Source organism: Talpa occidentalis, unplaced genomic scaffold (assembly GCF_014898055.3).
Source record: "Talpa occidentalis isolate TD23 unplaced genomic scaffold, MPIMG_talOcc4v2.1 talOcc4.12, whole genome shotgun sequence".
In the NCBI taxonomy this organism is placed as follows: Eukaryota; Metazoa; Chordata; class Mammalia; order Eulipotyphla; family Talpidae; genus Talpa; species Talpa occidentalis.
The window spans coordinates 73025516-73040539 of NW_023601212.1; the positions used below are offsets into that span (position 1 = coordinate 73025516).

The 15024-nt window shown below is 45.8% G+C and overlaps 1 protein-coding gene across 3 annotated transcripts in view; it reads left to right on the top strand.

Moving 5' to 3' along the window:
- The window catches only part of PRKAR1B (protein kinase cAMP-dependent type I regulatory subunit beta), a 102356-nt gene that overhangs the window by 45112 nt on the left and 42220 nt on the right, over positions 1-15024 (top strand). For all 3 annotated transcript variants that reach the window (XM_037506748.2, XM_037506751.2, XM_037506749.2), the window contains one exon: positions 14675-14736. In XM_037506748.2, coding sequence (XP_037362645.1) covers positions 14675-14736 — 62 coding nt within the window. The remainder of the gene's footprint in view (positions 1-14674; positions 14737-15024) is intronic.

Below are 15024 nucleotides of genomic sequence, written 5' to 3' on the forward strand. Positions count from 1 at the left end.
GGAGAGGTCTGGTGGTTCTAACAGCGACACAATCTGATCTTGTGATCACACCACAGGCCATGGGTGTAAAATAAGCAAGGTGCCCTTAACCTTCCTTATCCTGGGAGCAATGAGGGAGGACGCAGGCAGCTAAGCCCCCAGAATCCCTTGTTGACACTCGTGACCTCTGACGTGGCCTGCACTCTGAGCACTTCGGCAGGGGGCTCTCTCTGTCAACTTAACCTCTGGGGTCCCACCTGTGCTGTGGTGACAGCATCATGAGTGACAGACAGCTTGGGATTTCCATCTGGGATCAGCCCCTACCCTCCGGATGCCAGCGTTGGGCGGGTGCCTTGTGGTGATGGAGGAGAAATAGGAGGGTTTCCTGGAGGCGATGAGGATAGGATCTGTCAGGTGGAAGAGAGGGCAAGGCCCAGAGTGGATGTGCTTGCCCACTGTCCCCAGCTGACCAGCGGGGAAGGCAGACTGACCCAACCTGACCCTAGAAAGAGTCTTGGAGAAGGCCCGCTTTTTCAGTGATCCCAGCAACCCCTTTGTGTGTTCTTTCTCACTGGCCTTGGAGCCAAACACCTCCCGGACAGCCCAACTTGGCAGAGGGCAGCTGCGTCTCTTTCTTTCCTCCAGCAATGGAATCCGTGAAGAGTTGACTCCACCGACCTCTGCTGGTCCTGGGCGTCTTTGTTGTTGCGGGGGCCTCTCCCTTGGCTGGAAGCCTCGTTGCCCAGCTGCTGGTGGGAGGTGGCAATGAGGTTTCCAGCCCTGAACTTGGTTACAGTGTGTGGGCTTTGGGTCCCCCTCCGGGTGCCTTTGGTGCCCATGCTCTGTCTTTGGTTGGCCATCCGTAAAAGCCATTTGCTGCTTCTAAGATGTTTTGACTGCCCGGCCTGGGGCTGAGTAAGACACATCACTGCTAATGGCTGTTCAGGAAGTGGCCTGGGTCCCTGTGCACAGCTTTTGCCAGGTGACCAGGAGGTTTGTTCCTCCCTGTTGCCCCGACCACATCTGTTAACTGCAATGGGGTAAACAGGAGGATTCTGGTCCAGCATCAGTCCCAGAATGTTTGTTGAATGAATAAGTGACAGCTAGAGGACCCACCTGTGTGGTGTCTACACTGTTGTGGCTTTTCAAGTGCCTCATCCCTAGTGTCTCACCACTGAGTGTGGCCCAATTGGCTGGGAGCTTGAAGCCCTTGCTGTTCTCCCCCTCCCCAATAATGCTGGTGGGGAGATGTAAGTTGGGGTGTGGAGCTCTCAGGCTGCAGCTCAGAGGGCATGGTACCCTACTGCAAAGGAATCTGGAGGGGGCCAGGCTTCCATGCAGGGGTGCCCCAGCCAGTAATATGTTGGTCCTTGCCCTCTGGGTGCTGGGCAGTTGAGTGGAGCACAGCCTCAGATCAGATCTGCTGCTGCCTGACCAGTGGGGTTCAAGGTCTGCCTCCTTTGTCAGTCACGGCCTCATCACAGCCTTCGTCCCATCTCAAAGTGGGGGTGTTAAGAATGTTCAGAATGAGAAACAAAGTCCAGGAGCATCCAGATTCTCTTAACAAAGGCTCCCGCCAGCCCCACTGCTTCCCTGCTGCCAGCTTTCTTTAAAAAGTTCACCTTTCCATGCCTTCTTTTTAAAGAAAACTCTAATCTTTATTGAAGAAAATGAATTAAGGTATGAAAAATAACAAGCCATATCCATGTTCTTAGCTGAGAAGGATTGAATATAATAAAAATTTGAATTCTCCCCAAATTGAAATATAAATATAATGCAAGTCCAGTTAAGATAGTGAATCTTAGTTTTTAAGCCTCAGATCAAATCTTGTCTCTTCTTGCTAGCTCTACTTTAAAAAGCCAGTCTGGTACTCTAGTTACTCTCTACAATAATTGTCATGATTTTTTGTTTGTTTGTTTAATTATAGAATTACAACTGTATTTTTATAAGCAAGTGAATTTGGGGACCACTGTGTATTCATGCATATGATATAGAGCACCAAATGAATTCCTAGATTAGCAGTTCATATATATAGACATCCAGATGGCTTTCCAGAATCATTGTACCAATTTACATTCCACCAACACTGCAATAGAGTTCCTTTGTCTCTGTATTCTCTCCAGCACTTGTTGTTGGGGGTCTTTTTAATATGCCTTTTCAGGAGTATGACATTGTATCTCATTATGGTTTTGACCTGCATCTCCTGTATTAAAAACAATGATGAACGTTTTCTCATGTACCTATTAGCCTTCAGGATCTCCTCTTTGGTGACTTGTCTGTTCAGATCTGCCACTCATTAATTAAGTGGGGTGATTGTTTCCCTATTGTTAAATTTAATAATTTTTTGTATGTTTTGAGTATTAACCCCTTGTCAGTTGTGTAAAGTGATCATGAATGAGTGTTGGATTTTGTAAAATGCTTTTCTTACATATATTGAGTTGATTCCCCCCCTCCCCTTCACCTTTTGATTTGTTGGATGACATTGGTTTTTGAAAGTTGAATCATTCTCATATACCTGAATCTTCACCATTTCGTTATGGTGTATAATTCTTTTTATACAGTGTTGGATTTGATTTCCTTATATTTGCTGGGGATTTTTACCTGTTATGATATATTGGTCTGTAATTTTCTTTTCTTACAGTGTCTTTGTTTTTGGTGTTAGGTTAATGCTGGTCTCATAAAATGAGTTATTAAGTTTTACTCTGCTTCTGTTTATTGGAGATTATAAAGTACTATATAATTTCCTCTTAAATATTTGTTAGAATTTACCAGTGAACCTATCTGGACCTCTGGTGCTTTCTGTTTGGGAAGGTTAATAGTTATTGATTCAAAATCTTTAATAGATTATATTACCTGTTTCCCCTTGTGTGAATCTTGGTAGACTATCTTTCAAGAAATTAGTTTCATTCATCTAGGTTGTCAAATTAATAGGCATAGAATTGTTCATAGTATTTATTATCCTTTTAATGTCGAGGGTCTCTGAAGTGATGCCTTCTCTTCCATTTCTGACATTGGTTACTTGTGTCTTCTCTTTTTTCCTTCGTTAATCTGCCTATGAATCTGTAGGTTTTCTTGATCTTTTCAAAGAAACAGTTTTGGTTTTGTTGATTTTCTCTATTAATTTCCTATTTTATATATCATTTATTTCTGCTCTTATTTTTATATTTCTTCTCTTTTGTTTGTTTTATATTTGATTTGATCTTGTTTTTCTAGTTTCCTAAGGTGGCAATTTAGATTATTGATTTTGAATATTTCTTCTTTGCTAATATAAGCAGTCAATATCATAAATTTCCTTCCACATAGCTTTTACTGCATCCCACAGATTTGAATACGTTATAGTTTTATTTTCATTTAGCTAAGGATAATTTCAGTATCTCTTTATTTTCATTGACTTTTTTTTGAAGTATTTTGCTTGCTTTCGGGATTTAGGGAAAATTTAGGGATTTTCAAGTTACTTTTCTGTTACTGATTTCTAGTTAATTCCATTGTAGTCAGAGAGGAGATACCATATGATCTGTGTTCTTTTAAATTTGCTCAGATATATTTTATGATGCAGGATATGGTTTATCTTGGTAAATATTTCATGTGAGTTTTGAGAAGGATATGTATTCTTCTGTCGTGTGATGAAGTATTCTATAAATGTCAACTAGATCCTGTTAATTAATGGTGCTATTCAGGTGAGCTATGTCCTTACTGATTTTCTGACTGCCGGATCTGTCAACAACTGGTAGAGGTGTGTTGAAGTTTCCAGCTATAATTTGATTTACCTACTTCTTGCAATTTTATAACCCACTTTTAAAATTTAGAAGACCCTGTAAGAACATTATTCAGTCTCCATAGGTGTATCTCTGCAGTGCCATTTTATAACACCATTGTATTCCACCCTGTTATCTAATTACCCAACCCCCAACTATTAGGCCTTTTGACTTCCCATGACTACAAGAACACTGTAATAAACAGTCAAGTAGCCGTATCATATTTATGTGATTAAACTTGTTTCTGTAATGAAGTTGCTAAGGAGCATTAATTAGAACAACCTTGCTGATTCATAAGGCATGCATTTTTTTAAAAGATTTATTTATTTATGCATACATGCCAAAGGTGCAGGGGATGAGAGGATTCACCAGAGACAGAGTGAGGAGCAGAACAGGCAGATTGACTGAAATACACTGCTGAGGGGAGCAGTGGGAGAGACAGGAGAGGTCTGCTGTACCAGACCTCTGGGGATCGAACTTGTGCTGCAGAGGCTGTGGATAGCTTCACAGTGCTGTGCTTAACCCCTTATGCCACCAGGGAGGCCCTGCATGCATATTTTTATGAGAAAAAGTCACTTACATCTGCAAGTGCTGTCTTCCACCCTAGGTGGACTCTCATTTAGCAGTTTGTGGTTGGCCTAGGCTTCTGGGGACACTGTAAACACCAGACCAGAGGTGTGCACGATCTACAAGGTGGAGCAGAGACTTGACTAGCTTCACCCTACCAGGACGTCATGGGTGCACGCCCCACTTAGGATCCTGGGCATCTGTGCTTCTTTCTGGGGTCCAGGCTTTGGTGGATGAGGAGCCACCCCACAGACGAGATGGCACCTGAGAGTTTATAAACATGGTGCTCTTGATGCTCCAGTGAGGGGCAGGCAGCCTGGTTCCCAACATAGTATAGGCTTTGCTTGACTTATTACTGTTTAGAGAAAATTATTTGGAAACTTACAGTCAATAGAGAAACATAGCAAGCTTTCACCCAAACAGTCGAAAAGCCTAAACAGAAGTTGGGGACACTGTGTCTGGGACACTAGGCTCATGGCAGACAGAGGCCCTATCCCTTGGGCTGTGACAGGATGTTGCCATGGCACCCAGTGTACCATGGTTGGCCTGGGGTCCAGGTTCAGCCTGCTTCCTCTCTCTGACCACCTCAACCTGCAAGTCCAAACAGTAATAGACAAATTCCAACAAAATGAAGGCAGCAGGCTTGGGTCTTTAAGAACATTTCAGAAAGGCGATGAGACTGGATGTCAGTTGTACTTTTTTTCCCTTTATAGCATCATTTTGAGTCAGATAAACACATTAGTATGCACTTGAACACGTTTTCTGAATTCAGTGGGTCTTTTTTTTTAATGTTCTGTTTTCATCACTCACAATCCCCTTCTGCTCCCTGTCAATACACATATGTACGCTTCCCTGCAGCCCGAGGTCGGTGCATATGTGCTGGTCGCTGTTCTGCTCTCTGACATCACCAGCTGGGTGTAAACATGCATCCCGGCTCCAACATCCCTCCACATGCTTCTGAAATGTGAAAAATTTCAAAATAAGGCATTTAATGAAATAAAGATAAAGAAGGTTGAAAGTGCTACCCAGTTTACTTTATTATGAGAGGTGTTCTCCCCTTCTTGATGTCATGGCACCTTTGCAGAAAATCCCAAGAATTACCTCCCCTTCTCCAAAGGGCTGTTTCCAAAATGCAGGATGCCAATTGTTGGGGAGAATGGAGGTTACCTGTGTGACTGTGGCAGTGGTTCTTGTCACCCCAAGCCCTCTGCAGCCTCAGCTTTGGTTGGGGTCAAGTGCTTGGATCCAGATCAGTTACGATTGACCCCTGAGTCCCCCTCCTTGTCCTCCACCCAACTCAGTGGCCAGGGCTCTGAGAACTGGCTGAACTGGTTTTCTTCCACAGCTTGCTGTGCTGAGAACGCTAATAATTATTATGAGTGTTCACCAGGGTTGCTGTGAGCTCTGCCTTCAGAAATTAATATCAAGAAGCCCAAGGGACCAGTTGGGTGAAGGAAATGAGTGAAGTGGGGGTAGGGGTGGGGATGAGGGACTAGAGAAAGCACGCAGGAGTTAACTAGAAAATACAAAAAAGAGATGTCATTCCTGAGAGCAAAAGCCAATAAGAAGTATCTAGAATTCATGTAATAAAGGTTGTGTAAAACTCAAAGGAGATGAAAACTTCTATGAAGACATACAGAAGATGTAAGTAAATGGACAGACATCTCTATTCTTGGATAGAATGACTTAATATAATGATGTCATTCTCCCTCAAATTGAGGTCTATAAATTCAAAGAAATCCCAATTAAAATCCCAGCTGGATTACTGTGAGGCAGTAGATAAACATTTTCAAATGTAAATTAAAAAATCAAGTTTGCAAATAGCTAAGACAGAAGACAGAAGACAGAGAATAGGACCTTATGCCGCCCCTGAGGCAATGATGATGGAGTGTGGCCCGTTGTGAGGAGGGAGCAGAGGGCCAAGAAGTTGGGGTGCATGGGGGAGTTGATAGTAAACAGGTAGTTTCACATATTCTTAGGAGCAGGGACTCAGAGCCAGATACCTGGCTTTGAATCCTCCCATGGCCACTTAGTAGCTGTGTGACTTTGGGCACATTCCTTAGCCTCTCTGTGTCTCTGTCTGCCTCTCACCTGTAAGTCAGGTAATGAGAATACTGATAATAAAATATCACAAGGTGGTTGTGAGAGTTCAATAAGTGAATACATGTAAAACACTCTGTGAGTCTGCTCAGGCTGTCCCAGCAAAGTGGGTGGCTTACAAGACAGGATTCACTCTCTCAGCTCTGGAGACTGAACTCCAAGACTAGGGTATTGGAGGTTGGTTCATTCTGAGGTTCTGAGGAAGAGTCTGCCACAGACCTCTCTTCCTGGCTTGTAGGCAGCCATTTCCTCCATTTCTTCACACCGTCTTCCCTCTGACCTCCCCCTTTTTATGTATCTGGGCCCAAATGTTACCTTTGTGTAAGGACATTGGTCATATTGCATTAGGGCCACCCTACGCCAGTGTGACCTCATCTTAAGTGAAATCTGCAACAACCTTATTTCTATTTTTTTTTTTAAATAATAAATTTTATTTTTATATTCCCCCATACAATTGCAAACGCCCCATTCTGACCCCAATCCTTCCCCTCCCGCCCCCCACCCCCAAAAAGTGTCTCTGGTTCATAGTTTTTTAACAACCTTATTTCTAAATAAGGCCACATTCAGAGGCACTGGGCTTAGAATTAACACATATGACTTTTTGGAGGGCAGAATTCAACCTCCAACAAAGAGAGTTCTGCTGGGTGCGTAATACGTGCTGTCTAAGTGTAGTGTGAGAGTGAATGATTAGTAGATGTTGGGAGGTTGTCTGACTATCTGGGGAAAAACAAAACCAGACCCCCTACCTCATGGATGAAAGACCTAAATATGAACATGGAAACTATGTATTTAGCAGAAGGTAATTGCTATGGGCTGAATTACCTACACCCCTTTCCCCTCGCCTCATTCATTTCTTGAAACCCTAAACCCCAGTTTGGAGGTGGGGCCTTTGGATGGTGATTCTGTTTGGAAGAAGCCATGAAGCTGGAGCTCCCATGAAGAATCAGTGCCCCTATAAGAAGAGACCTCAGAAAGCTTGCCCTCTTCTGTCTCTGCCCGTGAGGACACGTGAAAAGATGGCCGTCTGCGAGCCAGGAAGTGGGCACTCACCAGGAACCCAATTGGCCAGCAACTTGCTCTTGGACTTCCAGCCTCCAAACTGTGAGAAATGAATATATGTCATTTAAGCTGCCCGTTTGTGGTGTTCTGTTACAGCAGCCTGAGCTGAGACAGTAATATAGAGGAGTATTTTGTTACTTGCTTGTGAGGAAGTACTTTTCATATACAAACCACAAAGCTCTAGACCATAAAGCAAAAAAGAGATTCCATTAAATGAAAGATGTCTACTAAATTAAGGACATCAAAGAAAAGTTAACCGATACATGATTGATTGCAAGAAGGTAATTGCAGTGTCTCAAACTGCCAAGCACCAATATCTAAAACACTCAAGGATCTCCTGCAAATCAGCAAGATTTCAAGCCCAACATGGACATGGGTGAAGGACAAGACAGGGAATTTACCAATGAGGAAGGAACAAGTGAACAAGCCCTGGAGAGATGCTCAGGGCTCAGGGAAATGCAAACACCTTGCCCAGAGCCGCAGCCTGATGAGCCACAGCCTGATGCATTGTCCGTCCTTGGTGAAAAAGGGGAGACGCAGAAGGATCTGCAGCGTGATATCATTCCAAGGGTGAATTTAAAATACATGCTTGAAGCTAAGATCCTATTTTTCAAGAGAAAATACACACAGAAGTCCTTGCCTCACACAACTTAGAATAATCCTCATGAACAGGAGATAGCAAAGAGAGGGACTTCTCCCAGGAGACAGGTTCTTCATTCTGAGAGAGAGAGAGATCAAAGAAGGCCCCTGGTTATCTCCTATTCACGCCCCAGGGGCTCAGGAGGGGACAGTAGGTAACAGGGAAGAGTCATCACACCCTCCATCACTGTGACCCGCGTGGGAGCCAAGAGCCAGGCACGCCCAGGGCTGGGCTGCATCTGACGGTGTGGGTGGCCTGGGCTTTCTCCTGCCTTAGGATTTGTGTTCTATGTTCAGAGGCTGTCTGACTAGCACCAACTAAAGGTCAGGTGGGCTTGGCCGCTTGGCTTTAATAAAGCTTGGAAAGTTTATTTTCAAGGTCCAAACAAGGAACTTACCAAGTCATGTTCTAAACATTTACTTGTAAATCAAGAATTCACCTTATTTTTCATTGGCACTGGGGCATGTTTGTGTGTATGCTATTTTTTAGATTGAAAAATGAGGAAAGAATCTAATCATAAACTAATTTAAATAATTTTTTAGGGCCTCCCTGGTGGCACAGCTGGTTGAGTGCAGCACTGTGAGGCTGTTTGCAGCTTCTGCAGCACAGGTTCGATTCCAGGCCGGCCAGGGATATTCCCACATGGAGCAGTGGACCTCTCCAGTCTCTCCCGTTGCCCCCTCAGCAGTGTCTTTGGTCCGTCTGTCTGTTCTGCTCCCCGCTCTGTCTCTGGTGAATCCTCTCACCCTCCCACGCCTCTGGCCTGTACCCCAGTTCTTGTATAAATAAATAAAATCTTTTAAAATAATAATAAAAAATAAAAATAAGTCTTTTTAAAAAAAGATGTGGAAATGACCAAATAAAATTACAAAAGTTGCTTTTTTAAAAAAAAAATTTTTTTAAACCAGAACTTCTATGCTGTTGGACTTACCTATGATGAATATTTAAATGACTTCTATTGGGTGGGGAATAACAAACTCAAGATCGAACAGCTCTGTTTGCATTTTTTTTTTTTTGAAAGAGTGTAAATTTTTTTTAATTATTTATTTATTCAAGCACTGGGTACAGTCAGAAGTGCGGGAGGGTGAGAGAATTCACCAGAGCCAGAGCGGGGAGCAGAGCAGGCAGAAGGACCGAAGTACACTGCTGAGGGGAGCAGTGGGCGTGGCAGGAGAGGTCTGCGCGCCATGTGGGACCCTCGCTGGCGGCTGGGGTTCCAATTGGCACTGCAGAGGCTGTGGGCAGCTTTGCAGCCCAGCGTTCAACCGCTGCGCCACCAGGGGAGGGCCTGCATTATTTTTTTCCAGAAATATATCAGGATTCATGGATGGCATTTTGACTTTCAGGGTCAGACTGCATCATGAATGTGTCATCTCCATATAGCAGTTGGAAAGTCACCCCTAGAGAGTCAGGTGTGAAGGGAAAACTACTTGACTTTGAAGTTGATGCATATGTTTGGAAGACTGAGATGCTTAGGAGGCTGTCTGATGGCGGCCAAGTTACCTGTTATCTGATGCTTGTGACCCACGTCTGCGGAACGGGGGAAAGGCCTAATCAGACATCTGATTGGTGGCCAGACCCAAGAAATCTGGGATAAGGCCGCTAGCTTGCAGGATAAGGCTCTTTCCGGGAAGACAGCTGGATTATATTGTTTCACAGGGATCAAGGGAGCCAGCGGCTGGCGGGGTTCCATGGCAGTCAGGTGTGCCTGGGAGCTTGACCTGGACAGGTACAGAGGGAAAATCTCCTTCCCTCAAAGCTCTGAGGGTGGAGAGAGCACCTGACCTTCCCAGGCCCTGAGGTATCTCAGCGGGACTTTGTCTTGCCAGCAATTCAGAGGCTGCCTTCATTGTGGAGGCCTCGACCTTTGGCGTGGGCTTACCCCAAAGGGCAGGACCTGGATATGTGCAGAGACAGCCCAGTGTATTCTGATGTGCATCCTCTGAGGCCTGCATGCATGAGGGATTCCTGGTGGTGGTCGGCCTCAGCCCAGCCAGCCGTGTGACCCTGAGCACGTCAGTCTTTCTTAGTTTAAGTTTTCCTGTCTGTGCAGTGGGAGCAGTAATGTGGCCAGTGCCTTCCCGTGGTTGTGAGCTTCAAATGAGTGTATATTCATGAGGCTTGGGTGGAGGGTGCTGGCCCTTTGTGAGGACTTAAGAACAGCGGCTAACATTTTGATAGAGAATGCTTTAAGAAGCAGGGACTTTGTCAGGAGACCCACAAACCGTAGCTAATCTCCTGTCTTGTAGCTGCCTATTAAAGCTTTATATTGTGTAGTATTATGTTCTGTCATTTATATTTACATTTATATGTGTAGTGTTTTTATGTGGCGCTCATCCTTACTGACTGAAGCTTGAGAACTTGCAACCTCAGGGCCAAGTGAGGTTTCCTGGGGTCTCCTGAGCTGTTTCCCCCTGTACTGACCCAGCGCAGAAGGCCCATGGTTAACTGGAGAGGAGTCTGCACTGTGTGCTGAGCCCCCACTTCTTCCACAGTGAATAGAGCATGGTCCAGTGTCCCCACCCTGGCTCCTTTTCCCATCCTCATGCCATCCACATCCCCCCTTCTGAAAACGTATTCTCAGGTATTGACTCCTGAATGTGCTGCCTGCCCTCTTCAACACCTGCTGATGCATATTTAACCTTCTAAGGATGGAAGCATATTGCCCAGACCTTTACTTCCAGCTCTTTTGATGACAGATAATGAAGGTTCTCACTGTACTTTTTGGAGGTGCATTTTGGTCCGTCTGTTTGACTTTCACTTTTGAAAGTGTGGTTTGACTGTGAATAAAGCTGTTGGTTTCTATCCCGTGTGCATCTCCCTCGGGTTTTGGAGTTTGGAACCTACCATACCGGGGAAAGTATGTTTTAACATTTTCAAGTCTAAATTTTGTCTTTTTTCAATGCTTTAAAAATGTTGAGCTGTGAGTCTGTGAGTGAGTGGGGCCCACGTGCACAGTTGATAAGCCAGTAGCCTTGGTGGCGCTGTGCTCTGGTCAGGAGGAAGCTGGGGTGTGTTTCCCTACCACCTCCTGGCTGGTGCAGGGACCTGGAGCAGTGGCTCATGGAGGTCACTTCTTCACAATTTGGATGGTTATTGGCCCTGCCCCCTGTACTCGCCACATCGTGCAGTAACACAAAGGCATCGGTGTCACCATGCTGCAAACTAACTTTTTAGACAGTTTGATAACTGTGTTTCAATATCGTTGATTTCATTTGTTTTTCTAGTTATTTCATTTTATGCATTTGAAGCCCCTATAACCGACTGGGGCTGCAAAGGCAGAACCAGAAGCCTAGCTTCCATGGAACAAAAGTGTTGAGAAGCAACCCCTGACCTAAAATTACAAAAGCAACGGTGCCCATAGATAATAATTACAAGAACCACAAAAAAGATTCCACTCGTGACCCTGTTACCCCATGGTACCCCTCGAGAGACCTCGTTGCCCTCAAGATTATGTCTGAACTCTTGGGGCCAACTCTGGGGGGCCTTCTGGTGGAAGCACCTAGGAGACTGCAGAGACTGTGCAGTGTGGCAAGTGGGTGCCCCTTGTCTGCTCCCCCGGTCAGAAGACTGGCCTCTCAGGAGTCTGAGGCCCACCTTCATACCCAGTGCTGAGGACAGAGTGGCCATTATCTCACTGTGGCGAGAAACTGCCTTTATTCGGGGATAAAGCCCAGAGATGCTTTCTCCTGACTGGGCTCTCGGGACCTAGATGCATCTGCCTCCTAGGGAGGATCCAAGGTCCTCTAGGGCATGCTTTGAGAGACTTCCTGAGACCTGGCCCTGTGTCTCTGCACCTGGAAACTGCTCAGGCTGTGCCTGCAGGGGCCCCATCCTCCCATGATTACCTTAGAACTGCATTAGTTGAAAGGGTGGGTGGGATGGGGCGAGGGTCTGTGTGAGTGTTTGTGTGTGGGGGGATGTTTGCAGCCTGGCCTCACTTCTTCCCAGCTGCCTGACCTTGGGCAAAGCTACTTAGTTTCTCTGGTTTCCTTATCTGAATAAAGGAGCTAACTGTAGCCTGACCTCATCGGGATGAGCGATGATGGAGCAAACGCAGGGATAAACCACCACAGAACTGCAGTGATCACTGTAAAGTCTTCTCATCAACCTTGAGCATGGGGGACTTTCTGTTCTCTCCAAACAAGGCACAGCCCCTGATGCCTAAATGGAGTTTGCGTGCCTAGGTTGTGGGCAGGGACCTGCATGGGCAACTGTCTAAGATATGTGCTGGCAGCAATAGTAAAACTGTCCAGAGGCAACTTCCAGATTAGAATAGAAAATGTTTTCTTTTTCCGTACAGACGCAGCTGATGCCTTTTAATGCCATTAAGTGCTAAGAGGGAGGAAGGGATCAGTTTGTTTGAAAGGATATAGAAGATGGAAGAGGAGGGGGAGCCTTCAGCAGAGGATAGGCCAGTCCATTGTCTGGACACCGTCCGGTTCAAGCCTTGGTCCGTAGTGAGAGGAGGGGTGTTGTAGGGGTTAGTTTCTTCCCAAGAAGGATGGGGCTGGCACATCTTTGGATAAATGAGACTAGGCTCTCCATGCCTTGCTGTTCACAGAGTTGGGAATTCTTTACTCCCCCGGGGAGCTACCTGTGCACCTGGGGCATTACTTGTGTGCTTAGGAGACACCTGACACCTGGGGAGATACTTGTGTACCTGAGACCCATGTACCTGGGGAGCTACCTGTGTGCTCAGTGGGGAAACACAGCAAGGACCATAGAATAGGTGCTGCCCAGGGCACCTGGGTATGTAGGTAGGGCTGTTTGGTGTGATATAAGCCCTAAAGACCCCATTTAGGAATCTACATCTTCAAAAGGGGTTTCAGCCTCTCCTACCCTCCACTGGGCCAGGTGGGAGCACACAAGTGGGGTGAGAGTCACAGGTTATGGAGGGTAGGGTACTTACCTACCTCCCTCTTCTTGGGGAGCTCTGACCTGTGACTGGCCCGTGGTTTCAGAAACATCAAAACGTCCTTCAGAACAGGTGTGTAAGTGGAAGAAGGCCAGGCAGCCTAGAAGCATTAATGTCCCAGGTTAGCTTGTCCTCACTCGACAAATTTCAGAAAACACAGAAGGGAGAATAGAGTTGCCAATGGTACTTTCATGTGAACGATAAAGGAGCCAAGTCATAAAGGACCCTTTTCTTGGATGAACATCTGTGAAGTGAAAAGACCAAGTCCAGGCACTGCCTCCCACACCCCAGGCCACGGCCGGAGCCCTACTTTGAGAGTTGATCACTTTCCAGAAGAAAGCGACCATCTGTCTAAGCTGGCGTGTGTGTAGGGGGGGTGCTCAGGGGGCTGACTAATAAGGCATTCTTGGAAATATTTCACCTTTATGAGTTAAAATATTTTAAAAACAAGAAAGAACTGTAAAGTCATTCTTTTAAAGTCATTTTAAGAGCCCTGTTGTCGTGGGTTTGAAATGTGTTTAAACGACGTAGTTAAAACTTGAAGAAACGCAGTAAGCCAGGGTGTGCCTGTGGACGATGCTCCCCAGGGTTGCTGTGGCTGAGAAGTGCAGACAGGCCAGGGGCCCCCTCAGGGCTGTGGGCCAGCCCCTAGGTGAGCTGGAGAAGGAGCCCCCCAACCTCCCTGAACTTCCTGCTAACCACACCACTGGCTCCCTTTGGGGTGCTCGCCTCCTCAGAGAGAGAGAGAGAGAGAAAGATGTTTATAAACAGAAAAAAAGCTATTTTAAGAATTATTTATATTTTCTGGATCCTGGAGATGAAGCACTGAGCTCTTTAGGCCTCTGATTTTGCATTTGCTCTTGGGGCCCTCGACACCCATCAGGCTTGCTCACCCTGACTAGTGCATGAGGGTTTCCAAAGACCCCCATTTAAAATAGCAGGGTGGGAAGTAAAATGGCCACCCTGAGCGCTGCAACTCACCTGAGGGGTCGGCATCACACTTCTCTTTTGGGGAGCCATGTGTTTGTGGGTGGGCACAGTTTCTGAGGTTGGTTTTTGGTTTTGGCATGGACATGCTGAGCTGCACACTGCTCTGGTTGCAGCCCATCCTGCTTGTAGGGTCCACTTCACAACCAAATGTAGGAAATAAAAAGTCATGGCAGGCCTGGTGTGTCAGCCTCACTGACTTCCCAGTGCAGGGAGTCACCAGGGTGCAGAGGGCTGCAGTCATAAGGAGAGGCCGAGCCCACCGTTCCTGCAGTTGGCGTCCCAGGACATCCCTTAGGCTAACAGTACTTTCTTTGGGGGAAAAATACAGAAAACCAATTTGCAAGACTGGTGGCCTGTTCTAGTACAATTATAGTGAGAAATGTTCACTATCTATTATTACTTTAGTTCTTTGAGTGAGATCCCAGTTTTGAAAAACTCAAACAGCAAACGTTTGGAGGCACAGAAATGGGTCAACAAGGTTGAGTCTTGGCAGTGGGATGCTGAAGGGTTTTTATTTCCCTTTTTTTTTTTTTTTTTTTCACTTACGTGGGCTCTCATTTCCCTGGTGAACACGCATTGTTGCTAAACAAAGCGGAGTTGCTCCTTGGGAAGCGGAGACAGGTTCAGGCAAGGGCACTTCCCACACCGGTGTGCTTTCTTTTCCAGTGACATATTCGATGCCATGTTCCCTGTCACTCACATTGCCGGGGAGACTGTCATACAGCAAGGTACGTCCCCTTCTCTTTCTCTGAGCAAAGCCAATCTGGGAATCACAGACTATTCACTGAAAAATACATTAACATAAAACTCTCATTGTCCTTGACGAAAGTCACTGTGAGCGCTTAACAAGTCAACCCGATATGTTTCCGTAATCTTGTCAATCAAAAATGTTGAACTGTATTGGAAGCTGGAAATGTGCTAAGGGGGCAGATGAGGTGCCCTTCTGCAAAGCCTTGGTGGACAGGTGAGGAGCTCCTGTCACTGGCTTGACCGCATTAACTGTTTTCACTGTGTCT